This window comes from Penicillium roqueforti (assembly GCF_015533775.1).
Source record: "Penicillium roqueforti strain LCP96 04111 chromosome Unknown scaffold_02, whole genome shotgun sequence".
Classification (NCBI taxonomy): Eukaryota; Fungi; Ascomycota; class Eurotiomycetes; order Eurotiales; family Aspergillaceae; genus Penicillium; species Penicillium roqueforti.
Window position 1 is genome coordinate 1926816 of NW_024067566.1, and position 17545 is coordinate 1944360.

The window sequence follows — 17545 nt, forward strand, 5'->3', positions numbered from 1 at the left end:
CATCTTGGGACTAGCGTCAATACCTTGACCTTCGTATTGCTGAAGCTTCTCTATTTCCTAAATCAAATAGCGGACGTCTCAATACACAATATTGCAGCTGCATTGCTCAGTAAAACGTATATTACTGAGCTTTGGACAATTTGACACGCTTTACGCATGCACATCACTGGTGTCATTGGCTGTCGTCAACGACGCGACCTATCTAAGCAAGATGCCTTCCGGCCGCAGGTCTGGCCGCCTCAAGGGACCCAGGGCTCTATACGTTGATGATCCATTTAAGGCAGCTGGGATCAGTGATGATGAGGACTCCGCTGAGCAGGAAATTCCTGGCAAGGGGAAAAAGAAGCGCGCCCCGACAGAAGATTCAGCCTCAGATAATGAATTTGTCGCTGGGTCAGGCGATGAAGCCGACGAGGGAATCGAGGAAGAAGATGAGCCTGAAGAGGGACTAGAAGAGGAATTCGGATCAGAAGCCGATGCCTCCGACCCCGAAGAAATGGAGCTCGACGGCATCGAGGATACTCCTCATAAAGAGCGTTCGATGTCGTACCAACAAGATGCGAGTGTTAGGAAGCGAAGAGCCGATGGAACAGTTGTACCATCCGCCGAAGAGACACACACTCGTGGCATCATCGAACCCCGAGATCACTTGTCCAAAGGCACCTATTACACTCTCACATTCGGTTCTGACGATCGAGATTTGATGCCAGCCGTCCACTTCCGAATGCGATGGAACAAGGGTGTAGATGCGGTTTTTCCATCTCGCTACACATTAGAGGAGACGGAGAAGAAGCCTGAATATCTATACGGGCCCACGTTTGGGGTTCACCCAGATGATGTTCTGAAAGAAAGCACCCGCGGGTGGGACTGGTATTATGATGGGGACATTGGTGAGAGGTTCCGGAAAAGACAGCGCATTGAGACGATTGAAGAGTCAATGGCGTTCCAAAATTACCTACCCAAACCAGATGCGCGAAAACATGGCATTTTACTAGGACCCCATGATAATCAACAACTCTTCGAGCTGGGCTATCATGAGTCTTTTGACTTTGGAAAAGCCTGGGAAAGTCCAAACTCCAAAAAAGACTCATCAGGAGCTGAGATCAAAAGGATTCGAGAAGGTTGGATATTAAACATCGGCCACAAGGCACATTGCATGGCTTGGGCTCCAAACCAGGATGGTCTGACTCAGTATCTTGCTGTGGCGGCGCCGATTACAGAAGATCAGAAAAGCCAGTACAAATCCGAAGATAGTGAGCCTCTCTCATCGTTTCAACCCTCGGAGCCTTTCCCTAGCGCCTTACAGATTTGGGAGTTTAAGGGCAAACCGAGTGAAACTCTTACGATGGCTCTCGATATGGACTCCAAACCCCGCCTTCGGCAAGTTTTGTGTGCTGACTGGGGGGACCTGAGACGCATGGTATGGTGTACTTTGCCCCGGACCGAACGGGTGGAGGACAAAGAAGAGGAAAAAGAATCCATTGGTTTACTTGCAACAGTTTGGGGGGATGGATATGTGAGAGTTTTGGATATTAAAACAGGTAGAGGGTCACAAGAAACAGAATTTCGTGAGTGTCCCTTTGGAGAGATTTCACGAGTCCCGCTAATGTGCAAGATACAGTCAAAATCAAATCCCCTGCGTTTGAGGCAAGACCGCCATCAACAGTCTGCACATGTGTCACTTGGCTATCCCCTAGTGATATTGCAGTGGGCTGCGGTAACGGCTTTGTGGCTCTCTGGAACATCGAACCTTCCTCCATGTCTGAACCTCTACCTTTTTTCTATCGGCCACTCCACGCCACCTACATACTCAGTATCACATCGGCATACCCGGTCCATCCCCAATTAGTCATCACGATTTCCATGGATGGCGAAACGAGGATGTGGTCGGTCCTCGATCCAACCAGCGAAATGGCATCGACGGGCCGCATGCGAGGAGCCTCTCCCTTCATCAGCTATTCTCCCATCTGCCAGTCTGTTGTTGCCGGGGATGAAAACGAATTCGCTCGCGTAATTCCAATTCGACGGTTTTTTACCACTACCACCATTGCGCGGCTCAGCAGCACCATCTCGGCTATGGCGCAATGCAGTTTTCATCACCCCTGTGCCCTGTTTGGCAGTGCCGCAGGCGAGGTCGTAGGAACGAATCCCTTCCGACGAGTTGTTTACAACAAGGAGCAAATTTGGCAGCAGATATGGTTCACACATGAATGGATTCCTACTTCTAAGACGAACACTATGGGCACAAGTCGATTTCATGACGGATATCGGGCAGAGAACCAGAAGTTGGCAAAGTACAAGCTTTTTGAGACCAACCCCATCAATGGGATGGGGACCTCGACGATTTACGAGGAAAATACCCACGTCACAGCCCTCGGGTGGAACCCCAACCGCCCTTGCGCAGCCTGGGCCAGCGCTGCGCTGGGGTGTGGATTGCTGAGAGTGGAAGATCTTGCCATCTAGTGACGGCAGCCGTGTTGATCAAACAGGCGATCTGCTAGATTTACTACTAATCATGACATGAGGACATCATAGTCGATCTATGAAAAGAAACTAGGTGACAGTGAAACAAAATATGCCATGTTAGTTGTGTCAGAGTGGGCCCCCAGCCACACCAATTGCTTACTTAATGTCGCTGTGGGAACCCCACCACAACATCGTGGTTGGCAGATACGCCATGTGGGTTCGATCAGATCTCAGCTCCACCCAATCAAAGCTCATAGAAGCCAATTAAAAATAAAGTAAAAATATAACCCATGGCTGGATTGCCGTCAACCCAGCCACCGTAGATCCCCAGCCGCCTAATTTTGGCCCAGTAGAAGTACACTTCACCGTGATAGTAGATCCTTTTCGTATAACTTTTAAACCCGGACTTGAGTTCTTCTCTTTCATTCTCAATTCTATCTTCTATCCAAATCTCTTCCAGCATTGCCTATATCTCCATTCAATCTCAAGCGTCTTTCCCTTCTCAATTATTATTGCAAGCTTCAATTTCTCTCTGTTATCATGCATTTCTCTTCTGCTGCAGTCCTCGCCCTTTGCTCTATCAGCGTGACCTACGCGGCGCCCTTCGCCAATCCCGAGAATGAAGATCTCGCTCGCCGTGCAACCTACTCTGTAGTCAATGCCGATGAAGACTGCTCTTCTAGCCCAGTCGCACGCGAAGTCGACACTGTCTTCGAAACCTCCACAGTTACTGCTCCTGATGCCGACCCAGTGCCCATCACTGTGACCGTGACTGCCACACCTTCAAGCGTGACCTCTCCCTCAACCGCTGTGGCTAGCCCTACTTCGTGCTGGGAGACCCCTAATGTTCTTCCAACCGCTGGCTCTTCGTCTTTCTTCCGCAGGGGCCTGAGAGCCGCTGGTCAGCCGGCTATCTTTGCTCGCGAATACTCTAGCTCTTTGCTTTACGCGCGCGAGTATCCCACCGCCTCTGCCTCCGAATCTCTCCATGCTCGTGGCTGGTACTCTGCTGCTTCTGGCACTCCTTCTATTGCGACCTCTACCGCTTCGCCTACTTCCCTCGTGGCTCGCAACTTTGGTGATTCGTACTCTTCCGCTTGGGTCCCAACCTCCAGCCTGGTCACTGCCACTCCCCTCGTTGCTCGTGGCTTGTACTCTTCTGCTGCTACCTCATCTGCCTCAGCGACTTCCCTTGTGGCTCGTGGCTTTTCCCCTTCTTACTCTAGCGGAAACATCCCTCTCTCCCCTACTCCCTTCGCTGCCCGCGACTTGTACGCTTCTCCCTCCGGCACATTCTCTATCCCGAGCATCCCTACTTCAGCTGCTCCTCTGGCTGCTCGTGGCCCCTATGGCTGGTACTCTTCCGCTCTCAGTGCCTCCCCCATTGCCACATCTTCTGCCTCTCCAGCTATCGTGGCCCGTGGTGCCCGCAGCTGGGGCTCTTCTAGTGCATCCAGCACCTTCTCTGCGTCGGCTACTCCTGTGGCCTACTAAGACAGACCACATGAGACAACGGTTTTAACCTTTTGCAAATGAACACAAGCAAGGCTTTTCATGAAGTGATGAGATCCTTGTTTTATGGCACGATATGATTGCAACAACGAAAAAGAAAGATTGTGAATGACTTGATTTATCCCCATTACGGCTTTGGGGATACATATTTGACTGGCGTTTTTACTGGAAGGGATTTTGAAATAACTACAATTCTTCATGTGTCTTTTACTTATGTGGATATGGGATTGGGTTGCTTTTGCGTTGGGCCTACATAGACTGGATTTGAATATTGATGGGTCCCGAATTACATAGAATAGTTGCACGATGCACTGGAAATAACAAAATGAAATGAATACTTTGACAATTCTTTTGATATCATACTTAATTCTCCGATCAAGAGCCCTACATAAATATTGTCGACAATCTCATTGGAAGGCTAGGGCAGATAAAGAGCTTATGTAACGCGGTGCGTGGCGGCTGCACGGTGGTTGCCCCGAGAGACGCAGCGGTAAACATGCATCATCCCTCCGCTCACCTTCAACTTCGAAACCTTATGACCTCCAAGGAAGGGTCTTTTGTGTTCTTACATTTTTTTAAATTATCAACTGTTATTGTTTCTTATTTTTTGTTCCCTTTGTACCTGAATTCCTACACACTTCGATTGCATGCGCAAGGGCTGGCCGAGGGTCAACATCGATAACAATGGGGACAGACGGGCCTACGGTCTGCATGTCTTGTATGTGGCATTACACTCGTGTAAATTTGCACTCGCTGACAATTGTTCTAGTTGCCAACAATTTCTGGGGCAAAGATGATGCAGGACTTCAACCAATGTTGGACCGCGTGCATGGGTCAAAGATCACAAACGACGAACTGAAGGTTTTTTACAGCGGTACGTGACGTTGACGCAGCCGCAATAACATCGAATTCTAACATCTTGTTAGCTCGAGCCACCATCGAAGATGAATACGCACGGAAACTCCAAGTTCTATGTCGAAAGGCGCTGGGATCATGCGAGACTGGATCGCTCCGAGCCTCACTCGACGTTGTTCGTGGCGAGACTGAAGCTATCGCTAAGGCACACGCCGCAATTGCAGGACAAATTAAGACGGAATTGGAGGAGCCACTTGCTGCGTTTGCCAGTGGTATTAAAGAGCGACGAAAGATTATTCAACAGTGCATTGAGCGCCTACACAAGACCAAAATGCAACAAACGCAGCTCGTCAACAAAGTAAGTAAAGACGGGGAGTGATGAGAGGTAAAATACTAACTCTATAGACTCGTGATCGTTACGAGCAGGACTGTCTCCGGATCAAGGGCTACCTTGCTCAGGGCCATATGGTCATGGGCCAGGAAGAGCGCAAGAACAAGGCCAAGCTAGAGAAGACCCAGATCCAGCTGGCATCAACTAGCCAGGAATACGAAGCGGCCGTCAAGCAGCTCGAGGAGACAACTGGTCGTTGGAATAAGGAATGGAAGTCAGCATGCGACAAATTTCAAGATTTGGAAGAGGAGCGTCTGGACTTCACAAAAAGCAGTCTGTGGACCTACGCAAACATTGCTTCAACTGTTTGTGTCAGCGACGATGCCGTATGTTTATTGTGCCCGGGTTTATTGTGCAATACTAATTCGACCTATAGTCATGCGAGAAAGTCCGTCTCTCTTTGGAAGACTGTGAAGTGGAGAAGGATATTATGTTCTTCATCAAGGAGCGAGGAACTGGCCAAGAGATCCCAGATCCTCCCCGATTCATCAACTTCTGCAAGGATGATGACTCAAGCTCTGACCTAGATGAAGCTGATGGCTACTCGGTAGCCCAATTCCAACGCACTATGAACCCTGCATTCCGCACATCTTCTCCTCAGCCTTCAACCTTCGAATCACACCATGACCCACAGTCAGAGCTCGCGGCTCAAATAGGACGACCTACTCTTCCAGCCGTGAACAATGCGCCGCCACCTCAGCAGCAACCGCTACCGTCACAACAGCAGCCACCCCCACAGCAGCAGCCGTTCATGCCACAGCAGCCTCTCATGCAACAGCAGCCTCTTATGCAACAGCAGCCTCTCATGCAACAGCAGCCTCTCATGCAACAGCAGCCTCTCATGCATCAGCAGCCTCCTCTGCAACCACAACAACAACCGCCGCTACAGGCACAGCCCCAGCAACCTGCACCTCTAGACTTCCGCCGTGGTGGCGCGCCGCCTCCGAACTACGACCCCGAGCAACATGGAGAGATCGGAGCTGTTCCCCACAACGCATACCCCACAGATGGTATGACCATGTTCTGTCGTGCCGGGCCACCCTCAGAACGAAGCTCAGCGACCAGCGCATATCGCCCGTCTAGCCAAGACTCTCAGAGCGAAGTTTCGAACTCAACCTCTATCTCTAGTGTCGAGGAAACACCTACGAAAAAGTCTATAGTAAAGTCAACAAACAGTGTGCCGATGACAGCTTCTGGAGATGACAAATCACCAAAAAAGAAGAGCGCTTTCTTCAGCAACAGCCCCTTCCGTCGCAAGAGTCGACATGACAAAGAAAGGCCTGTTGTTTCTTCACAGCAGGGCATCTCTCCAACGTCGCTCGTTTCACCCAACTCCACGTCTCGTAGTGGTTGGGACTCGCCGACAAAACAAATCAGTCCGACGAAGCAAATGAGCCCACCCAAACAAATCATCAGCCCGCCCAAGCAAATGAGCCCACCTAAGCAAGTGAGCCCGCCCAAGCAGATTAGTGCACCCAAGCAGGCTAGCCCAACCAAACAAGTCAGCCCTGTCAGGCCTTCGGGAGGCCTGCCGGGTCGTGCCTCTGGCAGCCCGGAGCCTGTTGACCCTCGAGCCAACTTCCAGCTCAATGTGGGGAACAATGTCTTTGACGTGGCAACCCCAGAAAAGAGCTCACCCCAGAAAGGATCACAGCCGAATCAGGCATCTGAAGATGACTTGGACCCTATCGCGCGGGCTCTAGCAGACCTCAAGACGGGCGGCAAGCAGTCAGCCACTCGGGTGTCGGCAGATAGATATCACGGCATCTCCACACCCACTCCGTCGACATATTCTTCGACCTATGGTGGCAGCAGTGTTAGCGTTGCTACTCCGCCCCCAGCATACAATGATCCCACAGTCAAGCGACTTGGCGCACCTCAACCGGCCTTTACAGCAAAGCAAATGCACAAGACAACTCAGAAATATACTGGTCAAACCCAGAGCATGCTTCGAGGACAAAACAACAATAATAGCATGGGGTCTAGACATAGTGGTCAGACCCAAGACAGTATGGGATCTAGACATAGCGGTCAAGAAGCCACCCGAGCTAGATCGCCAGCACCGAGACGGAGCGTCAGCCCTCAGCCCCGTGTGGATACTCGGATGAGCCAGAACAGTGGCAGGGGCCCGAGCCCTACTCCGAGTAGTTACCAGTCTAACAGCATGCGAAGTCAATACAGCCGATCGCCCACTCCTCGGCGTACTCAAGATCCGTACACTCCAAACGAGTATGCTCGGAGGCCCTCGCCCGCTGCAAGCCACCGTGCTGTATCCCCGAACCCCCAGTTCAGGCAGCAATCTCGTCCTTCTAGCTCTGGTGGCATGGAGCTGCAGTTGTCTGGAAACCACGATATGTACGGTTCCAGCAGTCCCGGTGGATATGCTAGCTCAGCTCGAGGAGGCAGCCGCCCCTCATCGAGTTATGGTGAGGCTCCTCCGCCTGTTGGCCGATCTCGGAGCCGTACTATGGCTGTTGCAGAGCCTGGACGTCAATTCAGCCGTGACGGCCGCCCAATCTTGCACTTTGGTAAGCATTTATTCCTCCTCTTCACAATGCGTTGTTAGTATCTAACCTTAGTCCAACCTCACAGCTCGTGCTATGTACTCCTACAATGCCGCCATCCCTGAAGAGCTCACCTTTGGTAAGGGAGATGTCCTTGCCGTTCTCCGTCTGCAGGATGACGGGTGGTGGGAAGCCGAAGTCACCAACGCCCGTGGCCACCCTGGTCTTGTGCCAAGCAATTATCTGCAAATCATTTAATACCCCATTGTACTCACGACCCGCCACGACCCTCAGAACATTCGTCCTGAAGGTGATGCTCTTTTTCTTCTCACATAGATACCACGCCTTTCGTCTACTTTCCTTGCACATTGGCGATTTCTTTCTGGCTCAGCTTCTATTTTGCTTTTATTCTCAGCATGGTGCTACAGTCCCGTCTTGACATCACTAAACAGCTTGTTTAATCTTATCATGTTTTTGCGGATGTTTTTGGACACTTTAGCGTTTCTGTTCTGGGAATCTTTTTACTATGTGCTTCATGTGAATTTGTTGAATTCTTTTTTTTCTGTCTTTTTCCTTTCTCGACAGCGATCCAGCGAAATTGTCTGAACCCTCGACACTCTATGGTCTTTTATTTTTATTCCCGCTTCCTGCCCCAATCTTCATCATTTGCCTTTCTCTATGTTTGTACGCTTTTATGGAGGATATGACGTGCTTTGCTCTAATTGATGCTCTCCTTTCTACGATGTATTTCCCATGACATATGTAAGTAGTGGCCTAAATTGATTTGAAGACAGTCGTGTATACTTGATTGATGATTGCAGTCCCTCGGACTGGATGCGATAGACTTTTGATTTAACTCATGGTGCAGGTACGTTCCAGAGGTGCTAGCTTTCTAGTAAATCTTATGTCTGATGTTTTAAAAGTCATTTTCGACTCAATGCCAATGCTTTTGTTATACATATCTTTCAGTCTCACCATTCTATATCTTTAATCTTTAGTAGAAAACATTTCCGACACTCGGTATCCATTATCTAACAGTATATCTCGATCAAGTAAATAAAGGTTTACCTACTTAGGGGCTTGTGAGTAGCTATTTCATTTAGGGCTGCCAATGTGCTCTGGAGTGTTTCCTGTTACCCCTCTTCGAGACTGTCTTCAAAGCCTCATGATCTGACCGCCTTTTGACGAAATCCAGAGAAATGTTCAATTGACTTGAATGTTCTTCAGCTTCTCCTTCTTCTGCTTCTTCCCAGCTATAACCCACCATGTTATCAGGTCGCATACGACCGCGTCTAGTGCGCGTGACCACGTCCATCGTACGGACACATACCAAGCGTTCCTTATCAACAAAGCACTTCTCTCCAAACTGGAAAGCTTACATTGCGACTGCCGGCTTGATCAGCACGCCCGGAATCTGGTGGTTGACCGCTGCAGGGGATGATGCACCCCGCCTCGAGTGTCCATTAGCGGAGCACTTGGCCCCGGAGCCGGGTCCCTCCAAAGAGGATATCACACATATGTTATCGAAAGAGGCATACTCCTTCCATGTCAGAAATATTACAGGTGTCACCAGATACGACGGCGCCCAGTTGGCGTCCAATAGCCCCTGTGAGGACCGGTTTATTCATGGCGAAGTTTCTTCATCGTGGAATGAAAATGATCAATGGATGTCCTGGGCTGTTTTTGATGGACATTCAGGTTGGCAGACAGCGGACCTATTGACGAAGCAACTCCTACCTTTCGTGCGACGCAGATTGTCCGAAGTTAACTCACCGGTATCAAATGAGTCAGTGCAGCGCGCTATCATGGAAGGATTCGTGGACCTCGATGATTCCATTATCAAGACTGCACCGGACACATCTAAGAGCAAAGAATCATTCCAAGACAAGGTCAAAAAACTGATTCCTGCTTACGCTGGTTCATGCGCTTTGTTGTCTCTATACGATCCTATCACAAGCACGCTGCACGTTGCATGTACTGGGGATTCGAGAGCGGTTTTAGGACAAAAAGGAGCAGACGGCAAGTGGGAGACAATTCCCTTGTCAGTTGACCAAACTGGCAGTAACGAAGAAGAGACCACCCGCATTTCTAAGGAGCACCCTGGCGAGGAAAACATAGCCAAAGATGGACGGGTTCTTGGAATCATGGTCTCAAGAGCCTTTGGTGACAGTCTCTGGAAGTGGCCGTTAGATTTTCAGAAGGAAATGAAGCGGAAATTCAATGGTCCAGCCCCTCTAACACCACGGCGTGATATTCGCACACCTCCATACTTGACTGCCGAGCCGGTCGTGACAAGTACTAAGATTAATCCTAACAAACCTTCGTTCTTGATTATGGCAACGGATGGGCTATGGGATTATCTCTCCAGTGAGCAGGGTGTCGACTTGGTAGTGAACTGGTTGGAACCACAACGGACGGAGAAGAATACGACCGAGGAGAACAAGACAGATGGGAAATTTGACTTCGGCAGATTCTGGACAGATGTGGACTGGCAGTTTGAGAAGGAGAGAATGACAATCCAAGATGAAAATGCAGCAGTACATCTGATGCGTAACTCCCTTGGTGGAAATTACCACGAGTTGATAGCAGGCCGGCTTGCCTTTGACCCTCCTTTGTCTCGACGGGTACGGGATGATATCACTGTGCAAGTTGTCTTTTTTAATACCGAGAAGTGAATATCGATTTCTTGGTTGGTCTGAACTTAGAAGTGTACCTCTAAAAATTGTACCTCCGAAACTCTTCGGGTGACGGAGACCAAATAAAGATTACGACCATCACTGATGGATGTATCACTCATTTTCTAACAATTTCCATCATAAATTCAACAAGAAGAGCCTACCGAGAATGCCTGCTATGTCTCACCTGATTATACAGATGCCACAGAGTAATGGAGGCGTTGCTTTGCGTACTCGCTCAGATGATTCCTCGGATGATTCTTCAGATGAATCTACCATGTGGTGGGTTCTATCTGGCGTTCTTTGGGGAACCCTCGGCGGTTTTATAATTTTGGCGACATTCCATTATTTTAGACCATTTGGTTGTGATTGTGTACGCAACATTTCGCTTGTTTGGGATAAAATTGCTCGGTAAGTCGTGAGCGATGATAATATCTCTTTCTATCGGTGTCGAATCCAACAGTTCTCATCAAAGAAAAGACACTAACAGGTCCTGAGATCTAGTGATGTTTGTGGAGCTGGATATCGAATCAAAGATGGCGTGAAAGATGTATTCCAAAATGCATTCAAAAGGGTATATCACCTGGCTGGTCTAAAAGCAGCGCCTCAGGTTATAGCCAACGAACAACAAACTGCACCAGGTAAGGAAGACCTATCCAAACTAGATACTGTCAAGCTACTGATTAGTACTGTCTTTGTTCAGAGCCCATCGAGATGCAAGATATCACGGTGGAATATATAAGACATGAATCTGATAGCTCGGAAGATCCACCCGACTACGAATACTACGGGCCACCTGAGGTGCCCCTGCCTGTCTACAAACGTTAGGAGAACTAGAACTAGGTCCGGAAGAATGGAGAGGAATAAGAATGGGCTAAGGATAACAGGATAGTGTTTTTATATTGCTTGACTTGGCTTCCCTGTTGTGATATTATGGCGAATGTGACACCACCATGTGGCTCTCTATATGTTTAGCTGGTAAATAAATAGAATCAAAATGTAGAGAGTTGAAATAAGAAGAGAAAAATAGAAAATGTAGCCATTAAGCATTTAAGGTAAGAAACACTAGGTCAGTGGCATTCGAGTTCTTTAAATGTCCGCTTACAGTAGCTTCGATGCGGAGCGGGGGAAGGAGCTAAGGGGAACGAACTATTATTTGAAAATAAAACACTGTCGAGAATACCATGATAAGTCCGCTTAAGCGGCCGACTATTCTTGTCTCTATAGTAATAAAAAACCAGCGGTGAGCTAGGGAAATCTGATACGGCGCACTAGCGGTTGGAGACTGGGGTCTTACTCGCAGGGAAGATTAGCATATAACTAATATGACAACCCCACTAAATAGGATATCGACCAGAACCTCTTAGCTTTAACTCAAGCGTCTCATCCTGCTAGTCTTCTTTCAGTGACTGATGGGTTCCTCGTAGTTCAGTTACTAAGATGTTATAGAAAAGATCACGCTAGCAGCTGGCTCTGCCCACGGATAATGTACTTGTCTCTATCAGCACACTTTATTCCTAGAGGTGTATGCCGAAGATGAATTATTATCTGAAAGAGGACCACGGGTCATCCTGACGCAAACCTGGAGTTGAGTTTGTATAACCTAAGACGTGCATTTAAGCATTGACTCGATATAGACCATCCTCACACTATTCTCTATCTTCATACCTTCCTCACCTTTACTGACATATTTACTTGCCAATAATGGCTCCTATTCCCAGCGACAAGTCTGATTCAGCATCAGAATCACCAATTGATTTGGCTGCTGGATATTTAGGGGTACTTATACTAGCAATGTGTGCTCTATTGTTGCTCATGCTTGTATGCGCCATCGTGATCCGGTATCTATGACCACCGAGAACTAAGATTGAACATGATGATCTTATAAGAAAGGCAAACTTTACAGAGAAGCTGATGCTAATATTACTGTCATTCTGCTAGACATCATATATTGAATATAATCGGCTGCTGGATCAAGAACTGCTACATCCGAGCAAAAACAGCTCTCGGCACAACGAGGTTGAAAGCAAAATCTTTACTCAGCACAATCACGCTGAAGAAAACTAGAACCCAAAGTTATGGTGAGACCTACACCCCAAAAACCAACTGGGTGCTATGATAATGTCTAACCTGACATGCCGTTATCATACAGACCCGAAAAATACTTCCGATGTGAGGCTGCAGTACTTGGTCCCTCCCCCTAAAGCGGCTCATACCACCACAACTACAATCGATGATTCTCCTTGCAGTCTGTAGACAATGGGATTTGCACACGATTCTCAGGGGAAGCAAGACTCTACGGGTGAAAGGATCGGGACATTTGAGGTGATAGATTATTCTAGTAAGGCAATTACCAATTACCAATGCTGATTGCTATATTCATGTATTTATGAAGAATCAATTCGCTACCATTGGCATTTTGGAAACATTGGGTTGAGTGAGATAAGATATTCGAGATATTAAAAATTCTAAAATTTACAAACCTGGAATAAGATAAACACAAAGAGAATCATTCACAACGCATAGCCTGCCGAAGAACCAAAGAAAGAAGCTAGCAAGTATTGACAGACAGGGGTATATGAAGAAAAGACAGGCTTCGCGGTAATAATTCCAGCACGTGCAATTCCCGAAGGATCATATTCATTCATCATCAACAAAGGAGTTAGCTAGACGGCCAAAAAATGGGACTTCAAAGTGGTCCAGAGTATCAACTAGAGTGATATGATAAGTATAAGATCTATCTTTCCAGCCAACGAACAGCTCAGCTGTACCGGCAGCTCCCGTGAAGAACCTTGGAAGACTCACCATCTCGGTAAGCATGCATGCTAAGGAAGCCGATCAAAGCAATATCGATAATAAACAAAACCCAGGAGAGAAAGCTTGACCAGCAGAACAGTAGGTGAATGATCTATTTGGCATGTGAGCGTATGCAGTATTAAGAGGGATTGGAATACACACAAACATGGTAGCAAATAACATGGACGATTGCCAAGCATGGAATCTACAGTAGATAGTCAGCAAACCGGGATTCCAGGTTATTCAACCCCATAATAAAGCCTATTACATACCGCACATAATCGCTCTTATGTTCAGCTAGTAGTAGGAATACACCCCCCGCGGGAGGCAGAAGCAGATATGCTAGTGCCGCTTCGATATCCATGCGAATGGGTAGACTTGTTTCAAAGGCCCCTAAGCTCACATGGCCACCCTCGATGTCTCGTCCAAATCCCGTGTTGCCATATCCGTTGCTAGCAAAGTGACTGGGCGAGGGTAGGTCGGTCGAGGCTCGCGGTGAGCGGAGGATTGGAGATATTCGGTGGCTGTCGGGGTGGGGAGGGGATAGAGCGCGCTCAAGCTCCGGGGATTGATCTTGATAAGGGGCGAAGTTCATCATGTTGTCATACCTTGAAAGGTGAATGACGGAATGATCTTCGGGCATCAGGGGATTAATTTGGAGTAGCATCTCCTTATCGTTATCAGATCGCGACGCGTAACTGCCCATCTGATGCCTCAGGCGACAATATATAAAGTAAGGGTATCATATCATTCAGTATCTTCATAGTCAAAGATTTATTATACATAAACTAGCGCAGTCCATCTAGACTCTCCCCCGACCGCGAGCAATCCCGCTACCTCGTGCAATCCCGCTGGCTGGCCGTTGGGTTGTTGTCGTAGACCCTCGTGTTGCCGTGCGGCTTGTGCTGACACTGGGCGTTCTTCCTAATCCAGTAGTTCGAACTGTACCCCTCGTAGTTCCACGGGTGCCTCGAGTACCCCGAGTGACCTGTGCGCGTCGTTTTTCGATTTCCTCGGCCTTTCTCGCTGCTGCTTCTCGCTGCTGCTGAAGTGCCTGTTCGCGTCTTTCTGCCGCTTGCTGTCTTTGGATCGCTTGGTTCTCGATATCGATCACATCCTGAGTAGCGCCTTGCCAATCGGGGTTGAGGATCAGTCGCTGATTATGCTCAGTTTGGGAGAGAATGCGAGTCCACGTGTTGAGGAGTGTCGAGGCCGACGTAACGGTTTGTGAGACCGTCTATACGGATAATTAGCCAAAGTATTGACCGTGCATTATGAGAAGAATATATTACCTCCATGTTCCCTTTGGCGGAATCCAAACTTGCCAGAAGCCCTTCTATTACTTCGTTGATATTCCGCACACCTTGTAATTCTGTCCGGAGCGCAGTCTCTCGAGACTGTTGATGATCAAAGAGAGGATCCTCGCCATCATGGGAAGCTCGAGGTTCTAGTGTAGGTTTCTCATCGGAGGTTCTTGGGTTGATCTTTTTGCGGGTCACTCTCTTGGATGGTGAATTCCAGAGGTCCTCTGTGTCATCATCAGACAGCTGAAGCCTCTCCATTTCTTCTGCTGTGGTGCGGAAAGCCATGTTGAATTTTCAGAGCAGGAGCCGAAGTATGTACAAGCAATCTCGATAGACTGAACACCTGAATGGGCTTAGTTTTGGGATAACTGTGAGTCCGAAATAGTTGAAGGTTAATTGACAGCCGATGATCGACAAGACTGACAGTTTTAAGATAATCAAACAAGCAATTGGGGTAGATCGAAATAGGAAGTCAACATTGTTTGATGCGGGGTTTTCAGCCACCGCAATTATCGGGCGGTGAAGATACCCGGTGGCTGGGCGACAATCGGCTTTCATAACAACTTCGTCCTCCCTTCATCCCCAACTTATCGATTTTAGTTTCATCGCCTTGGACAATTGGATATCTGCAAGATCACGCTTCATACCTTCTTTAGACTTTTATATCTCCGGGTGCTTGCCTGATTTTGAATATCTCACAAGTCGGACGTGGTACGCCCTTGATTGAATCAACGCTCCTTTTCGATACTTTATCAAAATCGCCAAATCCAGAAAAAGCCCTGGGATAGATTGTGATATACTATTTATACTTCTACTCGAAAGATCGCAACCCTTCGAACGGTTAATCAATCGTGATTCAAGTCAATATGGCGTCAACACCACCGCCGCCTTCTCCGTCTAAGCTTCGTGTACCTAGAGCACCGCGACATGGGGCGAAGCATGACAACTATGAACCTTACCCTACACGTTACTCTGCTAGACTTGCTGGTCAACGAGCGTCAAGGGTCCAAACCACACCGCCCCCAAGCCACCCAAGCACATCTGCCAAACATGGAGCAGCTAAAAGGACTCTTTCGCCCTCATCACCTGGCACTACCAAGCCCTCGCCCAAAAAGGGTGCACACTCTCACAGAACTGCTGCCTCCCGAATTTCCCCCTTTGATTCGGAACTTTCACTTCCCCGCACTTCTGCACAACACACCTCACGTTCCTCTGCAGAACGAGCTTTACCCACACCAGCTAAAACACCTTCGAAGAAGAAGGTAATCAGTTCTGGCTCTTCTACATCTCGCTCTCTGTTTCCTTCCACATCCACTCCCAAACGCAGAAAAATGGAAACCCCCAAATATTCTGCCGCAGAATCCCTGGACATCTTCGTCGATGAGCCTTTGAGAGCGTACAACATTGAAACTGCCGAGCAAGAATTGGGTATCTCCATTCATGAGGACTCGCGTGATCGCATCCCTGTGATCGGTCCACTTTCGACTGATTCGTTCGTTACCAAGGCACGAGCGGTCGGACGACCTGCTACTCGCTCAACCACCAGCCACAAAAATGGAGCCTATTTTGTCCAGTAAGTCAAACCTCATGTACCCGTACCCACCATATTCGCATATTCTAACTTGTAATTTAGGCGTGGGAAAAAGATATTCAAGCGCTTTGACGACATGGAAGATGAGGGCGAGGATGAAGACGACCTTGGCCTTTTCGCCAACCGCCCTGACCTGTTGGCTGATAACCCTGATATTCTCAAGAGTGTGAAGCCTTTGCGACGTGGCGACATCAAGCCTCGTATCCTCTTCCCTGAGCCCGCTGAGCCTACCGATAAGCACGCTGACCCTACCGATGGTGCGGAGGAGGATGTCACCGATGTCGAGGATCACGAGCCAACGTCTCCAACTCCGGCTTATGAAGACCAGACATATCTGACTCCTCCCGTCTTGCCAGATCTATCTACCCCCTCCTTTGAATCTGAGACCTCATCTGTCTATCACACTGCCCCCGTTAGACGTACTGGCCTCCGTTTCCATCGCCCTGCCGTGGACGATGTGACACCTTTCTCTTTTTCTGAGGACGTTAGTTTCGGCTCTTCTAATGGGGATCAGGCTCGATCCCGAGGCCTCTCTGTCAGCAGTGGTAGCAGCCTCCTGAAGTACTGGCCGTCTGTCAGCAGGAAGACGCGGGAGGCCGAGGCCCGCACCGACCGCACCAAGCGTCTTCGCGACGCGCGTGGTAGCCCTGCTCCACGCACCCGACAGGCCGCGCGCGCGGAAGCATCCGCGGCCTCGACCGCTGAGGCATCTACGTCTGATTCCTAGGTCTCCAAGGTGTCATCTTTTTTTCACGACTTTGCATCATTCAGCGCTTTGGGAATTTTTACTTTTCTTTCATTTGCGTGCACCGGACTTGGCGCGAAGTGCGTGCCAATCTTTTGTTTGTTGGTTGCGCCTGGGAGCAACCTTTTCGTCGGCTTTCTTTTCCTTATGCCGTCTTTTCTCCCCACGACAGCCATCTTGTAATTGCGCAGGCCGCTGGGTTTCTCTTGTCTCTTTGCGTTTTGTTGTTTCAGTGGCGCGCGGGGGCTTGGGAGTCGTGAACACTAAGGATACCTCATGAGAACATGTATTAAATTGGAATAGCGGCGTTTCCTCCTGTCTTTTCATCTACGCTCTTGTTTCTTTCTTTCTTTCTATTGTTTCTGATGGTACCGGCGCATTCGTTTGTTGTTTCATTCATCTGGAAGCGGTTTATTGGTCATCACGGGAGGAATCATAGTAAAACGGGACAGCTCAATAGAATTCAGGATATCTCGAAACTTTTCCTGTAACTCCTGGTATTAAGTCCCTCGCAAAGGCATATTTCTCTGTCGAGAAAGACTGCCATTTGGTGTAGTCAAAACAAACTTTCGGTAGTAGCCGGGTGTACTTATCCACCTGGACATTGTAGACAAGGGGACAATACAAATACATGAATCGTCACATCGATTCACTACAGGGGTTGTATCTAGCCTTCTCCTCGACAAATCCAACAAAAAGGAAATCC

At 48.6% G+C, this 17545-nt stretch overlaps 8 protein-coding genes across 8 annotated transcripts; 6 read left to right on the forward strand and 2 right to left on the reverse strand.

Annotated features, from left to right (window-relative positions):
- Window positions 1–211: 211 nt before the first annotated feature.
- Window positions 212–2463, forward strand: LCP9604111_2205 (transcription factor TFIIIC subunit TFC6; the record flags this gene model as incomplete). The annotated part of the gene is made up of 2 exons (XM_039069657.1): window positions 212–1568; window positions 1622–2463. The coding sequence occupies 2 exons, from the start codon at window positions 212–214 to the stop codon at window positions 2461–2463; spliced, it is 2199 nt and encodes a 732-aa protein (XP_038932332.1).
- A 543-nt stretch (window positions 2464–3006) lies between these two features.
- Window positions 3007–3960, forward strand: LCP9604111_2206 (uncharacterized protein; the record flags this gene model as incomplete). Its single annotated transcript, XM_039069658.1, has 1 exon — window positions 3007–3960. One exon carries the CDS (start codon window positions 3007–3009, stop codon window positions 3958–3960), a length of 954 nt encoding a protein of 317 aa, XP_038932333.1.
- A 702-nt stretch (window positions 3961–4662) lies between these two features.
- LCP9604111_2207 (formin-binding protein HOF1) lies at window positions 4663–7986 on the forward strand (the record flags this gene model as incomplete). Its single annotated transcript, XM_039069659.1, has 6 exons — window positions 4663–4696; window positions 4748–4852; window positions 4905–5191; window positions 5239–5550; window positions 5601–7752; window positions 7817–7986. The coding sequence occupies 6 exons, from the start codon at window positions 4663–4665 to the stop codon at window positions 7984–7986; spliced, it is 3060 nt and encodes a 1019-aa protein (XP_038932334.1).
- Window positions 7987–8993: 1007 nt separating this feature from the next.
- Window positions 8994–10403, forward strand: LCP9604111_2208 (PP2C family serine/threonine-protein phosphatase; the record flags this gene model as incomplete). The annotated part of the gene is made up of 1 exon (XM_039069660.1): window positions 8994–10403. The coding sequence occupies one exon, from the start codon at window positions 8994–8996 to the stop codon at window positions 10401–10403; it is 1410 nt and encodes a 469-aa protein (XP_038932335.1).
- A 1704-nt stretch (window positions 10404–12107) lies between these two features.
- Window positions 12108–12470, forward strand: LCP9604111_2209 (uncharacterized protein; the record flags this gene model as incomplete). The annotated part of the gene is made up of 2 exons (XM_039069661.1): window positions 12108–12224; window positions 12345–12470. 2 exons carry the CDS (start codon window positions 12108–12110, stop codon window positions 12468–12470), a joined length of 243 nt encoding a protein of 80 aa, XP_038932336.1.
- A 573-nt stretch (window positions 12471–13043) lies between these two features.
- On the reverse strand, window positions 13044–13797 carry LCP9604111_2210 (DUF4870 domain-containing protein; the record flags this gene model as incomplete). The annotated part of the gene is made up of 4 exons (XM_039069663.1): window positions 13044–13114; window positions 13209–13311; window positions 13362–13404; window positions 13472–13797. 4 exons carry the CDS (start codon window positions 13795–13797, stop codon window positions 13044–13046), a joined length of 543 nt encoding a protein of 180 aa, XP_038932337.1.
- Window positions 13798–14001: 204 nt separating this feature from the next.
- Window positions 14002–14788, reverse strand: LCP9604111_2211 (DASH complex subunit DUO1; the record flags this gene model as incomplete). The annotated part of the gene is made up of 2 exons (XM_039069664.1): window positions 14002–14436; window positions 14492–14788. The coding sequence occupies 2 exons, from the start codon at window positions 14786–14788 to the stop codon at window positions 14002–14004; spliced, it is 732 nt and encodes a 243-aa protein (XP_038932338.1).
- A 581-nt stretch (window positions 14789–15369) lies between these two features.
- On the forward strand, window positions 15370–16821 carry LCP9604111_2212 (uncharacterized protein; the record flags this gene model as incomplete). Its single annotated transcript, XM_039069665.1, has 2 exons — window positions 15370–16076; window positions 16137–16821. The coding sequence occupies 2 exons, from the start codon at window positions 15370–15372 to the stop codon at window positions 16819–16821; spliced, it is 1392 nt and encodes a 463-aa protein (XP_038932339.1).
- Window positions 16822–17545: the final 724 nt, after the last annotated feature.